The sequence below is a fragment of the Colossoma macropomum genome, unplaced genomic scaffold (genome assembly GCF_904425465.1).
Source record: "Colossoma macropomum unplaced genomic scaffold, Colossoma_macropomum, whole genome shotgun sequence".
Taxonomy (NCBI): domain Eukaryota; kingdom Metazoa; phylum Chordata; class Actinopteri; order Characiformes; family Serrasalmidae; genus Colossoma; species Colossoma macropomum.
This window is the reverse complement of record NW_023494803.1, coordinates 4,198,564-4,213,212: the sequence shown is the minus strand read 5'-3', so window position 1 is coordinate 4,213,212 and position 14,649 is coordinate 4,198,564. Positions and strand designations below refer to the sequence as shown.

The window sequence follows — 14,649 nt, the reverse complement described above, 5'->3', positions numbered from 1 at the left end:
CTTTCGACCTAAAATGGATACATGGAGGGTGTTGTAAGGCAAAGTAGTCCCCAAAGAAAATATTTTCAGATTCACCATTATAAACATTGCATATAAAACACAGAAGACAAAGGTTCACTGGTCGTTTTGGACAGTAAATAAAATGACTGTATTTTCAGTGTAGACACTCTGACCACTGGTTCCTGTCACCACTATTGTAAGGAAACATGAGTCAGTAAGTTTCTTGACAGTTTAACTATTTCACCCCACCACTCTGAATGGCTTTGCTTACTTCTCAACAACTGGGATGTTAAGAATCCAGTTTTGAAATTTGAAATAGCATCATTTTTATATTCTTCTCTCTTTGTTATTACTGTACTGTGCTGAGAAGGCCAGAGTGTCATGGCTGTTACTGCTGCCTGTATTATGTTGATGTTGCTTCTGGACTTTCTCCATAGGTGGAATGAGGTTCAGGACATTGGTCCAAGCGATGATCAGCCATGACACTTCCAGCCAAACTACTAAAGCAATCACTCTGATATTCTGATATTTATCCCAGATAGAGAGAGAGAGAGAGAGAGAGAGAGATGGTCTGAGTGAAAGAGGAGAAGGCTAGGACTGAGAAAGCTACTTTCAGGTAATCAGGCACAGAATGGTACGTGCACTCAGAGGCCGTATTGGAGGGTCGTTTGTCTTAGTGCTTTGTGTAACTGGTCCCATGCAGTCTCCATCAGTCCTAATTTCCCGCAGCAGAAAGTCCTGTCACAACTCCGAGCGCTCACTCCTGAGGTTCAAACTACACTTTCTACAAGAAGCCAAAACACACACAGGCTCAAAGGCACACACACACACCTGCACCATTTGCAGTTCTGGTGTAATCAACACAGATGAATGTTTAACCCTCTCTTTATTCGTCCCTCCCTCTCTCTTTCCATCACCATTCCATCTCCACTCGCATTCTCATAACTTTTATCTCCATCTCCATTTCCATCTCCATCCACTCCCTCCATCCATCCTCTCTGTCTTCTGTCTGAGCTTAGTTTTCAAGTTTCTCACTCAAACAGCCCAAATCTTTTCTTTTTTCACTGAGGTCCACGAATACCTTTCGTGTAGTTTTATATACCAAAATTGGTCATAATTCATCCTTTCATGACCATTTTCTGACCACTGTTTATCTTTGTTATATAAGATAAATGTGCTCTGTTCTCATGGATGCCCCATATTGTGCTTCATTTAGAAAACCCTCAGGTGAAATACTCCTTATAACTTCAGTGTGAATGGGCGGAGCTAAACTGCTGTAGGACAAATAGGCGGCTATATGTAAGGCTTTGTTCACATAGCAGGGGAAATCTGATCTTTTTCTTCATATGTGATACAGATATGTCTGTGTGTCAGTGTGAGCAGCAAAAAAACACACTGGGTGTGACATTTTCAGTTCCAATTTGAGATGCTTTCAGATGTGGTACTGAAATCCGATATGTATCCAATATGCATCAGTGTGACTCAGTCTGAACAGCCAGAGTCTGCGTAAACTGCATGAACATTTTTGTTACCAAAAAATTAGAAGGCACTTATCGCAACCGCTCTGTGTTTGAAGAGATTTTGAAATAAATGTCTGAACGTGGCTGTAGGAGAACGAGGCTGCAGCGTCAGAGAACAGTTAAAAGTCTGAAAGCAAAGTTTAAAGAATCCGAGGACGCGAACGAAAGAAGTGACCGCGCCCTTTTTACAGCGAGCTTGAACACATTCTGGGTGATGAGTCCAGCTGTCAGTCAGTGAAGCGTGATGCTGGTGAAGATGAAGCTGATCCTCCGGGAGCGACTGGCGTTCGTTGGCAGGTGTGATTGTTTACCTCTGGATGAGCCACGTGAAGCAGCGTGACGCTCTGTTCTTTCAGTTTAGCAGCTGATCTATTCAGACTGATGTCGCGTAGAGATCATGTTTAAAAGATATTGTGAACAGCCAAACAAAAAGGTCAGATTTGGTGAGAAAATCAGATTTGGGTCACTTTTACCTGCTGTGTGAACACAGCCTAAAAGAGTTGTTTCTCATGACGTTATAGACACTAAATTCAAAATGGCCAAGTATGAGTTATTCATTTTTCAGCATGAAGAAAAAAGATTAAATATTTAATAGAAAATTACACAGAAGCCCCAACAACTAAATAAAATATCAACATTATTCAGTATTTAGTGTTTCCACTCTTTGCCTTTATTACAGCTCCCACTCTTCAGGAGACTTGATTCCAGTTTCTCAAAGAAATCTGCAGGGATGTTTTTCACATTTCCAAAGTTTAGTCTTAGAAGTTGGTCACGTTGTCTGCTCCTTGTGATCCAAACACATTCAATGATGAGGTCTGGACATTAGGGCGGTCAGTTCATTGTTCTGAGAACACCAGCATTTACTTTTCTCAGTAAGGCTTCTTAACAGCTACACACCCAGTCAGACCCATAGTGCTGAGTCGTCTTCTCACAGTGGAAGGATGGACAGAAACACCTGTGGATGTTTTCAGATCTGAAGCAGCTTGATTTTCTCCTCTCTCTCAGAGATGAGAGCTTTAAGTGCTGTTTATCTGATGGGGGCAGTTTTGGTGTCTACCAGGTCTTGCAGGTGGTTGTTTGGAGTCCCATTTTTCCCAGTTTTGGGAACTTGTGTTTTTCCTTTGACTTTCTCCTTCCTCGTGCAAGTGGAGTATGTTTTATATAATTTCCTCAAAAAAATATCTCATGAAAAATGAAAAACTTGTATTTGGGATCTTTCAAACTTTGATCACTTCTCACAATTTTTCACACTTTTCGCATTGCGAGGGGCCAAAGTGCAGTGTTTGCGGTGGGCCAAGGGCCTAAAAGACAAAACAGTTTACAAATAAATAAGGTAGGTTTTTAAAAATGTATTTTAGGACTTTACACTATATTTTGTTACTAAAATACAATAACATACAATTTTAGAAAGAAAATGAAAATGCAATTAATTATATATTGTATAAAAATATGTTTGGTTTAGGGGGTGGGATTAGGGTCACATTCTGGTGTTACCCTGGGCCAACTTTGGCCTGCAGGCCATGCTTTGGGCAGTTCTGCGTTAAACATTTAACCCCTTAAAACCCTAAGTCTTATTCTTAGGCTATAGAATTACACCATAAAGGTTTGGACCTGCTGGCCATTTAAAATAGTAAACAGTAAATGTTAAGAGCCTTTCTACCTTTCAGTCTCTCTCTGTCTCTCTCTATTTCCAGCTCTCCCTCCATTCTTCCGCTCCTTCTCTGGTTACTCAGACAGAGGAAAAGCTCAAGCCTGGAGCTACACTTTAGACAGAATACTCGACTATGAATGAATACTATATGCCCAGCAAAATCAGCTCCATTAGTTCTACTATAATTTCACGTCTCTCCTCTCTTCCTCCTCCTTTCCTCCTGGAATCTGAGAGCAGCAGCTCTCCTGCTTCCAGATATTTTTACTTTCCACTATTCTAGGGTCTGGCTTATTGAGAGGGGAGAAATGAAGAGGTTAAGGCCATTAATGAGTTCAGTTCGCTTTATAGTATGGAAGAAAGCATTAAACAATAGACAACAGGCTGTGAGTGGATCTTTTGAACTGTTTGCCCTTTAATGGGAAATTTTACTTATAATTTAATGGTTAAGATGTCGTTCAGAGAGGTTTGGTGTGAAATGCTCCATTCTAGAGAAACTGGAAGTTGGAATTTTTCACAGTGGTGGTGAAAATGCAGTATTGAATGTCTTGATGGAAGTTATTACACAAAATGGTTATGAATACACTGCCTCATGCTCGTGATTTTGTTTTACAATAGTTTTGAGAGACGTTTTGGCTTACAACCTTTTTTTTGGGTCTGTGCATGGTGGAGCGGTACATGCAGGGTGTTGTAAGGCAAAACAGTTCCCAAAGAAAACTCATTTTTTCGTTTAGTCTGATTTTACCATTATCAGCAATATATATACATACAATACATTCAACAGAAATACAAAGGTGGGGGATAGAAAACCTGTAGAATTTGATAAAAACCCCATGAGCCAACTCGCCCCCACCGATCCCCCCTTATTCTTTTAGGAAGAGTATGGCTATATTTCCGTAGTAGACATTTAGCGACCCTCGTCCCTACATGCCTGTCAAAACCTGTAGAATTTAGCAGAGGTGGCAACAAGTCACTAAGTTGCAAGTAACAAGTAAGTCTCAAGTCTTCACACTCGAGTCCTGAGTCAAGATAGTTGAGTCTCGATTCAAATCACAGGTCAAGATAGTCGAGTCTCGATTCAAGTCCCAAGTCAGTACAGGCGAGTCTCAAATTGAGTCCCAAGTCAGTAGTCCTAATCTTTGAGTCCTGAACAAGTCAGTATACATTCAGTAGCTAATTTAAAACCATATCACTGAAAATGGTAACAGTACTGTAGCCTTTTAAGGGCAGCATGTTAGCAGTCTATGGCTGTATATTAATTATTTATTTATTTATTTTATTTTTTACCCTTCCAACTAAAATACTAAATCCATGGCACACAGATAACCATGACAGGCATACTGTGTACACAAAGAGCAGTGCACTACACATGAAAGGAATTTTAAAAACTTCATTGAACTTCATTAAAAAAAACGTTATATTTGAAGTTAATTTTTGATGATTTTTGGGAACATTGGGCGCACAGGACTAAAATAAAAAATAGGTCAGCCAACTAAAAACAACCGCTAGTTTGAAGTGAATTCGGACAACAACAGAAACCAAAACCGACCGAGCTGAACAAAGTTTACAGCCTCTGCACGTTTCTTCCACTTTGAGTCTCGAGTCTTTCCGAGTCATGACACCCAAGTCTGAGTCAGAGTCCGAGTCACTGGTGTTGAAGTCAAAGTCGAATCCCAAGTCTTTCTTGATTTTCTCGAGTCAAGTCTAGAGTCATCAGATTCATGACTCGAGTTGGACTCGAATTCAAGTCATATGACTCGAGTCTACACCTCTGGAATTTAGGATCTAGTGTAGTGGATAACACTTAGGCCCTGCAGGCTGGGGTTCAATCCCCTGCTGGGACAAGCATATACCAGTACCCCACTACACCAGTAAGAGTCCTTGGTCAAGACTGTAGGTGTCTCATTAGCTTGCGAATTAACCGACAGCATCACTGCATCAAAGCGAATATTCTTCTGAGCTGTAGACTTGAGGTAGGACTACATATCAGCTTAATGTTAGCTACAGAGAACATGAGTAAACGGTTCTTTGAGTGCCGCCATTCTTAAGAAACTCCTTTTCCACAGGTTATGATAGCGTTTTTTATTGATTCACTCTGGATTAATATAACCTGGGGTTATCTCCATGGCTTGTTTTATAGAAGGTAAAAGGCGATGGCACCTTTACTGATGCAGGAACGCACAGATGGCTGCCGTGGTGCATTATGACGGGACTGAAATCACTGAGAAACACTGATAAAAATTGCTTTACCCTACCTTCTGATGTAAAACAACGCTGTAACTTATGACATTTGCACTACTCAGGAGTTTTTTATTGCTTATGTACACCCAATCATTTATTCCTTAAATACACCGGATTTTGCTAGTCATGCTGGTTGTACAAAAGTGAGCATTTTAAGTGAGCTTCAGTTGACCATTTCTAAGGTTTATGTCACATTTTTCAACGTGGTTTATTGAATCATGCACAATGTACAGACAAAGAAACAAGGTAATTTAACAAGTGAGAGCCAAAGAGTTGCAGCTATAGGTTCCTATCACCACCACTGTAAAGAAATCGAAGTCAGCAGTGAACCATTTCACACCACAACACTCTGAATATCTTTTTTTTTATACCTGTGCCATTGAACCATGCAGAATTTTTGAAAAAGTGTTGGAATTTCCTTCTTTAAATCCTCTTTTATGGCGTCCTTCTAAGGCCTGCTGTATATATATCACACCTTATGAGGCAGTATCTGCCTTTTACATTGTTCTTTTGGCCCAGACTGTTCTTTTTTAGCCTTTTACTGCTCCCTAACTGCAGAGCACCCATGCTGGTGAGAGGGCCTTTATGTGAAATAGAGTCAAGGCCGCTCGTAGAGCCAGACACACACACATACATACACACGCTCCAGTTCTCCCCTTAACACTTTCAGCCTCATTGACAAGCTGGCCCACCCTTATAGAGAGGGACCGGGCGTGTATGCATATAGAGAGTGCGTGTCTGCCTTACTGGACGGCTCCACCGGCGCTGCGGAGTCTATTTCACATTAAAGCTCTCCTCACGGCTTGATTTATCGTAGGCTTTTGTATGGGAATGCTCAGGGATGATTGATAAAGGCAGGCAGAATGAGAGTTGCAGATGTGGACAGCATTGGGAAGAGGAAAAGAGAGGTTTTGGTCGAGTTGTATTAGAGAGAGAGAGAGAGGCACGGAGCAAAGACTGGTTAGGAGAATGCGATGCTATATAACAGGAAGCATGTGCTAGCTTTTCACACTTGTCTTTGTCATAGTTTCTAAAGGTGTCAAATGTAATTTGCAGTGCTAGTTTTTAGACATATATTTGTCTCCAGAGGCAAAAAAATTGATAGACAGTACTTGACAAGATGTAATCCAATGACAAATGCTAGGGATGGTTCTAATTTGTGTGCCTTTTGTACTGGCAGATTCTACTTTAGTTCAGGTTGTCGGAATCTCTATTTAAAGTGTCACCTTTCGGGCCGATATCAGCAGGAAATGATCACATATCAGAGGGAAAAAAACACTTAACATTGACTTAACCGTGACCGTGGTGTCGGCAAAAATGGATGATCATTAGAGGAGAGCTTTGGCGGTGTATGTTGTTTATTTAAGGTGGAAAAAAAAAGGCAGGAGGACAACAATGAGATGTTTGACGTCTATGGCTCCCCAAAGAATCAACATACGGGTTATTCAATTACTGCGACGTCAAAAGTTGGGAAAATTGAACTCTTGCAGAACATCAACAACTTACTGTTGTGGCAGAATTTTTTTGTCGGGGCTCGATCAAATATCCGGTTTGCCTCCGTCTGTTGTGAACGCAGCATAACTGTTAATTGTCATGACATATATCATTATGTTTGATGTCATTACTAGGGTTGGGCTATATTATGGTAATAAGGTGTACCGTGTTTTTTAAAAATGATGCTGGTGTGTAAAATTATGATGGTATTTTAAAATTATGACGTGCCAAATTTCTATTAGAGACGCTCACTGATTGATGGTGCGGAAGCTCTCTGATAGATGGCACTGATAGAAAGAGGGGAAAAATGAGAGCTAGGAGAAACTAAGCATGAAAGTGGCTCAGCGACAGCTAAGAGCTGTACACACCACAGAACATGTTCAATTTTGGCTTCCACTCTAACACCAGTCACTTGACCCAGCACTCTCAGATATCCTCTAAACGGGTGTCATTTTAGCATCACTTAGCAGAAGCTGGACCTCTGCTGTGTGGCACATTTGACCAGCTATAACTACTCTCTCTTTAGCCCAGTCAAAATGCTAGTCTCCAAAACACCACAGAACACAGTCACTTCGCTGTGCTCTCTCAGTTATCTTCTAACCCTGTCATTTTAGCATCAGTTAGCTGTAACCAAACCTGCTCTGTGGTGGGAGGCATGTTTAGCCTGATAACTAAGCTCTCATTAGCTTAGCAAATACACTACAGCCCCAAACACCACAGAACCAGTTTGATTTTGGCTTTCTGTCACTCCGACACCAGTCACTCGGCTTTTGCTCTCTCAGACATTAGATTTTATCATCTAAATTTCTGACAAAATGCTTTCATCTTTGTTCCTGCAGACCTGAATGAGTGCGAGCTCCTGAGCGACGTTTGCGGTGAGGCAGTGTGTGAGAATGTGCCCGGCTCCTTCCTGTGTGTGTGTGAAGAGGGTCTCGAGTTCAACCGGATGACGGCCAAGTGCTTACCTGCACCTAAAGGTAATGCTTTCAAAACTCGGTGATTTTGCTTGCTAATACTGAATACCTGAGTGGGGCAGTTAGCATGAGATCCAGTTAACTGATCCCTTGATTCACTAGCTATATTAGCATTTCTGAGCAATTCTTCCTCAATAGCCAGTCCACATTTCAGTTCTGGTCCAGCTCCACAGATGTAAGACAGAATTCTGCAACTCTGGTAACCTGATTGGAATAAACAGAGTGAGAATATGACCAAAATCTGGACTTATCTAGGAGTCCGCAAGAAACGGACTAGGAACATCTGCTGTAGTTTTATTCAACGCTGTGGCATGCGCCCTTTTCACCTGGGCCCCGACGACGGTCGCGAGACTTGGAAGGAAGGCGGGGCAGAAGGAGTTGGGGATGGTGAGCCCTGCCTCCTGGGCACTACTTTAATTTGCCTCAGGTTCAATCCTGCAGGACGAGCTCTCGCAGCCGTCACTGGGGCCCAGGGGATGGGTGCATGCCACAAACACATAAGTCCTGTATTCTCTCAGAAGGCCAAGTGGCGTGTAATGCTGTGGTAGTTACGTATGAATTACATTTGATATTGATATATTAATTAATGTGTAATTAATTGCCCAACTTTGCTCTTCGAAATCTACCAACCTGCAGAGTTAAGGGTCAATACACCAAACAGTCAATACCGAAAATGGTCAAAATTTTAAAAATAGGTCAGGATTGCGGCTGTGCAAATGTCGCAAATAGGCTTGAGCAGACCCGAGTAGGTTTGAGCTGACTAAAGATTTTTGTGAAGATTTTTACGTTGTGAATACATTGGTTATTAAAAACAAAAAAAGACAGTAGCATTTAGGCTACTTCACATGGTTTAGCTTTAGCCATTTTATCATTTCGACAAGAAGCTATTAAAACTCAATTTATTAAACCTATAACAAAAACTACCAATACCAAGTTAGCTTACAACGTTCTGATCAGAAAGCATTTTTATTAACTATAGGCACAGTAGTTAATGTTGTGTTACCACACAACCTGCCATACTGAAACAGGTTACTGCCAACGATGGCCGGGAGTCCGTGATTGGATGATGGTATGTTGCCATCAAATGTTTATATGTTATCCTCCCACTGCATTTGTTCAAATATTCATCTCATTAACAGCCATTATAATGATGAAAAAACTAAACGAAGCCAAATTACCATTGTTGTAAACATACTTGTGAAGAACTGCACCACACTGCTGTAGATTCCATGCAGTGACAACCATGTGACACCGGATGGTCCAGTTACAGTCGAGAGGAGGTCTCAGAACAAATAATATCGTTCCGTACAACAAGCCGCACCATACAAACCCAAACCAAAGCATTGTTTGACTGAAACGATCTTTGGTTCAAAATACCATTTTCATTTGAAGTGTTCTGCCATGGCCCCAAGTACCTCCCCCCACATCCAATCAAGTATACCCTTTTATCAGGTGCATCTCTGTTCACGTCTTCTCAAACAATCTAGCTCTAAATGTCCTCGCGTTGCTTTCGCCCCATTACAGTCCTTTTCGGGGAACAGACTTTCGCTAATGTATCAGGACATTAACGTGCTGTAGTCGGGGTGCCTCTCATTGCCCCGGTCTGATAGCAGTGCGGAGAAGAACGGGCTTGATGAATGAGGGCTGCATGAGAGGAGGCACAGCAGAAATGGGATCTACTTTCAGGGGAACACTGGGCCCTGGCCTTAGAGCCCCCAGGCACATTACGGCCAAAGTAGTAATGAAGTAAGTCCCATGCTGCGCTATTCAAGCAGTAATGGAGACGGGGACTGTGAGGCCTACCGGAACTTACATTCGCTTACATTGCTTAGGTCACGGACTCTGTTTTTACTGTATGAGTTTTTAGTTTTCGTACCACATTTTGTCATAAGCATATTACAAGCACTGCCTGTCAAAGGTTTGGGGGCACCTTGCCTTCATTTGAAATTTGAATTTTTTTAGATTAAGGCAGTTCTTGTACATTTTTCTTTTTAACCTTGTTGTTTTTGGTTCTTTTATTCTGTTATTGGCTTTTGTCTGTGTCAGTCTGTAAAGCACTTTAAATCACAACTGCTTGAAGGAAAGGTGCTATATAAATAAAGATTTGATCATGAAACTAAATGTCCCCAAACTTTCTGATGATGTGCACCTTTTAGGTGAAAGGTTCAGGGAGTATGATTTTAATGTTCGTAACAAATTATAGAGACTCATTACATGTCACCGGTGCTTGTCACTGACTCTGTAGCAGCATAAATCTTTCTCGCTTTCACTCTCTCTGCCATTGTAAAAGAAGGAAAACACTATGAAAGCTAGCATAAACAAGCAGCTGTGACTGAAATAGCACTGTTTTGGGACTTTTTTCACCGCCTCCTTTTTTGTTATATGTGTGAGGCAACCAAAGCGAAAAATAGAAGCAAGATCTGATCATGTGGGAAGTTGTTTGTTGTTGGTTGCAGTGCAGCGATTATATAACCTTTAATCCTTTTGAATGTCTGATGAAGAGGAATGTTAACTTCTCCCATCTGCGAGCAACAAAACATGGTGCTTTGGTCTTTGGGGGGCTGTTCTATGTTTACCTGTCATGCTAGCAGGCTTGTTGACTGCGGGATAAAGCAGACGGAGAAGGTTATGGGGTTTATTCCGGGACAAATTGGGCAGGATATTCTGCTGTGATCCATGAGAGCCGGGAAAGCCCATGATAATTGGTGGAGAATGTAGTCCAGGTGCTTGAAAACTGCTGTGTTCTTTCTGTGATTTCTAAGTAAATCTCACCAATAGATATTATTAGTGGACGGCTACAGTGACCTGAGATAAATCTGGGTTAGCGCCATAGCCGTGGAAACTAAAGACCACTAAACACCAACTCTAACACAGTGGCTCACCCGATGACATCATGAGAAAAATGTAAAAATCAACTAAAATAATGATTGTCTTCTCCGCTGTCTAGCGATAACAAAATTCTAATTTAAACCAATTGAGCCGAGCATCTCGCCACTAATCCGTTACGAGAATTTGACACTGACCCTTTTAACTCTGTGAAATCTGGAGCCTACAGAAGTCCAGAAAGGCCATAAGGTAGTTATAATTTTCTGAAATGTTATCTTGAGATAACGAGTTAATTATCCTGTTATCTTAAGATAACAAAATTGTTATCTTGAAATAACAAGCTAGTTATCTTGTTATCTTAAGAAAACAAGTAATTATTTTATTATCTCATAAAGTTGTTATCCTGAAATAATGAGTTCTTGAGATAACAAAAGTTATCTTGAGATAATTATCTTGTGATCTTAAGATAACAACTTTGTTATTGTGAGATGAAAAGATAATTAACTCGTTATCTCAAAGTAACAATCGAGAAAATTATAACTACTTGATGGCTCAATGCCTCTCAATGATTGCTCTATGAAGTCCAGAGAGGCCATGAGTTAGTTATAATTTTCTGGATTGTTATCCTGAGGTAACAAGTTAATTATCTTGTGATCTCAAGATAACAACTTTGACAACTTTAACAAATAACGAGTTAGTTATCTTGTTATCTTAAGATAACAAAAGTTGTTATTTAAAAAAAAACGAGTTCATTTTCTATTGATCTCAAGATAACAAAGTTGTTGCCTTGAAATATCGAGTTAGTTATCTTGTGATCTCGAGATAACAAAAGTTATCTTGAAATAACAAGTTAATGATCCTGTTATCTTAAGATAACAAAATTGTTATCTTGAGGTAACAAGTTAATTACCTTGTTAATTCAAGAAATCTTGAAACAATGAGTTAGTTAGTTATCTTGTTATCTTGAGATAACAGAGGTTATCTTGAGAATTATTTTGTGATCTCAAGATAACAACTTTGTTATTGTGAGATCACAATATAATTAACTCATTATCTCAAGATAACAATCCAGAAAATTATACCAACAGCTTGAGATCACAAGATAGTTAACTGGTTATCTCAAGATAACAATCCAGAAAATTATAACTACCTCATGGCCTCGCTGGACTTCATAGGAGCCAGAGGAGTTAACAGTGCATACAAGTGCATGTTGGCCAGAGTGAAACTTCTCAGCCTATAGAATCTGAGCTTTCTATGTGCTGCTGTTTTAGTAAAAGATGCATGAGGCCTCCTTTCTTGTTGGATTCAGTGCGATTGTCAGCTAAATCAGTAAGTGCCGTGATTCAGAGTAACAGTGGAATGTGACTGATGTGACTTTCAGTTGTGTGTGAAAGTTTGGGCACCCCTGGTCAAATTACATGTCTTGTTGACATGAAAATAAGTCAACACATCCTCTACAGAGAGCGCAGTTCTGCACATTGTAATGCTCTGTTACTGTTGGTTTGCTGAATTTAACATAAAAATAAAACACAAATGTGGCCTGTATTATGGTATGTTTTATGTTGTTTTTCTAAAGTGATAAACTTACCAAACAGAAACTGTGTACAAAAAATCCCATTTAGTTGGGACAAGATGCTCGTTAAGAAACTATAATTTGGCAGAAGGAATTATGAACATTAAAACATATTAAACGCTGCGTTCACCCAGTTTAATTTTTTCTTACTTTATTTATTTAACTGTTGTATAAAAGCAATAGAACACTCGAGGTTGTGTGTTATCGCAAATAATATCACAGCTGTGATGATCTACAGCGACCAAATCACAGCCGTGATGTTATTTCACGATAATACACTCCCTCTCGCGTTCTATTGCTTAATTCACTTCAACAAAACATGTAATTTGACCAACACTTTTGCATACTATTTATGGATTTTCTTGTTCAAAAATGTAGTTTGTGACACAAGCTGAGTAAAAATCTACAGATTGTGGGCTTGGTTAGATTCACATGTCACAGGATACCTTTGAGAACACTCAAAATGTGGTGGGGCAACAGCACACAGATACACACGAAACATTATTACAGTAAATTACAGTAATTTCACAAGAATCTTAATAGCATCAAACCAAATATCAACTGTGCAAACATTCTGATCTTTCCTCCGCAGCCTCGTCTGTCGAGAGGAAAGAGTGCTACTACAACCTGAACGACGAGAACTTGTGTGACAATGTTCTGACCAGCAGCGTGACCATCGAGGAGTGTTGCTGCACACTGGGAGCGGGCTGGGGGGACAACTGCGAGGTGTTCCCCTGTCCTGTACAGGGAACAGGTAACATCCCTTCGTATGGAACAAGTGACACCTCAGTGTAATGCAGATAGAATGACCTGTAGGAGTAACCGGCCTGTTATAATCTAAGAAGACAACATCTGAACATCTAAACTCCTCTTAACTCTCGGCTATCTAAAGACTTTTTGTATGTACTTTTTAAATTTTTACACAATTGTGATTGTTTTGCCCCCCATTTTGATCATATCCAGTTCCACCATCCTACCCACCCAGATAGAGGAGGGCCAGTTATGCTCTCTTGAACTCCTGGCCACGGAGGGCTGTGGCATCCCCAGGAATCAAATTTGCTATCTCTCGACAATAAGACCAACGCTATGAATATCTGCTGACACTAGAATCTTTGATTAGTCTATTCAGTGACACTTTTTATGAATGTTACATTTGTAAGCATCTATAAACACGTTTTATAACATGCTATAATGCATTCATAAGGCTTTATAAACATGGCTATAAATATTTATAAAAAATAATTACACTGAATTACACTCTATAGCCATGTTTATTATACATTACAAATTGTTAATATAATGCATTATAAGTAGTGTTAATAACATGTTATACTGTCAGTGCCAAAGAAGTCAGTCCCAGCTTGGAGAGTGTAAAGTAAACACAAATACAAAGTTTATTTACGCTCTGAGATTTCCATTATTTTGTTTGTCACCGCTGTTGCTGTTAGGGCTGCATCTTCAGGGCTTCAGTCCTGAATATTCAGATGCTCCAAACAATATAATATTGGATATGCAGTGTTAAGTTAGTGCTGAGCTAACAGTGGTGTACATTAACAGTGGTGTACATTGACTTTCCCACATTGGGTAAAACACTGATGCAGCACTAATTTAAAATCAGACATTTGAAGCCTGTAATGTGCTTTACTGTGAGTGTTTTAGTGTTTCAGTAAATCCTTCAGTAAATACTTCAACTTGAAGCCTCACTCTTAACACCGGAGGAGGCTTTAGTACAGTACGCTTCACTTTACTTAGAGCGGACAAATACGACTTATGAGCTCTTATAATTTGTTATGAACAGTACTTATAATGCACTATGTTAACAATTCATGATGCATAATAAACATGGCTATAGCATGTAATGCATTTTTATAAATATTTATAGCCATGTTTAAAATGCCTTATGAATTATAACATGTTATGAATGTGTTTATAGATGCTTACAAACGTGACATTCATAGAAAGTGTTACCGTCTATTCTGAAAGCATCAATATATTACCTTCTCTAACTAATCACACAGTTCATCTCCTACATCAGAGAAACTGCGTTCTAACTGAGCCTTATTAATGGCGTGGCTACTGATGTGAATAACAAAGGAGCTCAAAAAAGAGTCGGTCCCAGACTAACCATCCACACCTGCTGTGTTTCCCACAGATCAGTTTGCTCAAATGTGTCCAGCTGGTCCGGGCAGCGTTCCAACGGGGGACGCTGTGTTTGGAGTTTCCTCAGCCAACAACTACAAAGGTGTTGTATTGTTCTTCGCATTTCTGGTTGCATTTTGTCTTGTATTTGTGTAGAATAAGACTATAGACTTAAGATTCATGAAATTTCAGAGAAAAAAAACATGAATATACCTGATGCAGTCAGGACCGCCA

The 14,649-nt window shown here is 40.0% G+C and overlaps 1 protein-coding gene across 3 annotated transcripts in view; it reads left to right on the top strand.

Annotated features, from left to right (window-relative positions):
• ltbp1 (latent transforming growth factor beta binding protein 1) overlaps positions 1–14,649 on the top strand; it is a 229,208-nt gene that overhangs the window by 188,139 nt on the left and 26,420 nt on the right. For all 3 annotated transcript variants that reach the window (XM_036592702.1, XM_036592701.1, XM_036592703.1), the window contains 3 exons: positions 7,743–7,880; positions 12,869–13,030; positions 14,429–14,518. In XM_036592702.1, coding sequence (XP_036448595.1) covers positions 7,743–7,880; positions 12,869–13,030; positions 14,429–14,518 — 390 coding nt within the window. The remainder of the gene's footprint in view (positions 1–7,742; positions 7,881–12,868; positions 13,031–14,428; positions 14,519–14,649) is intronic.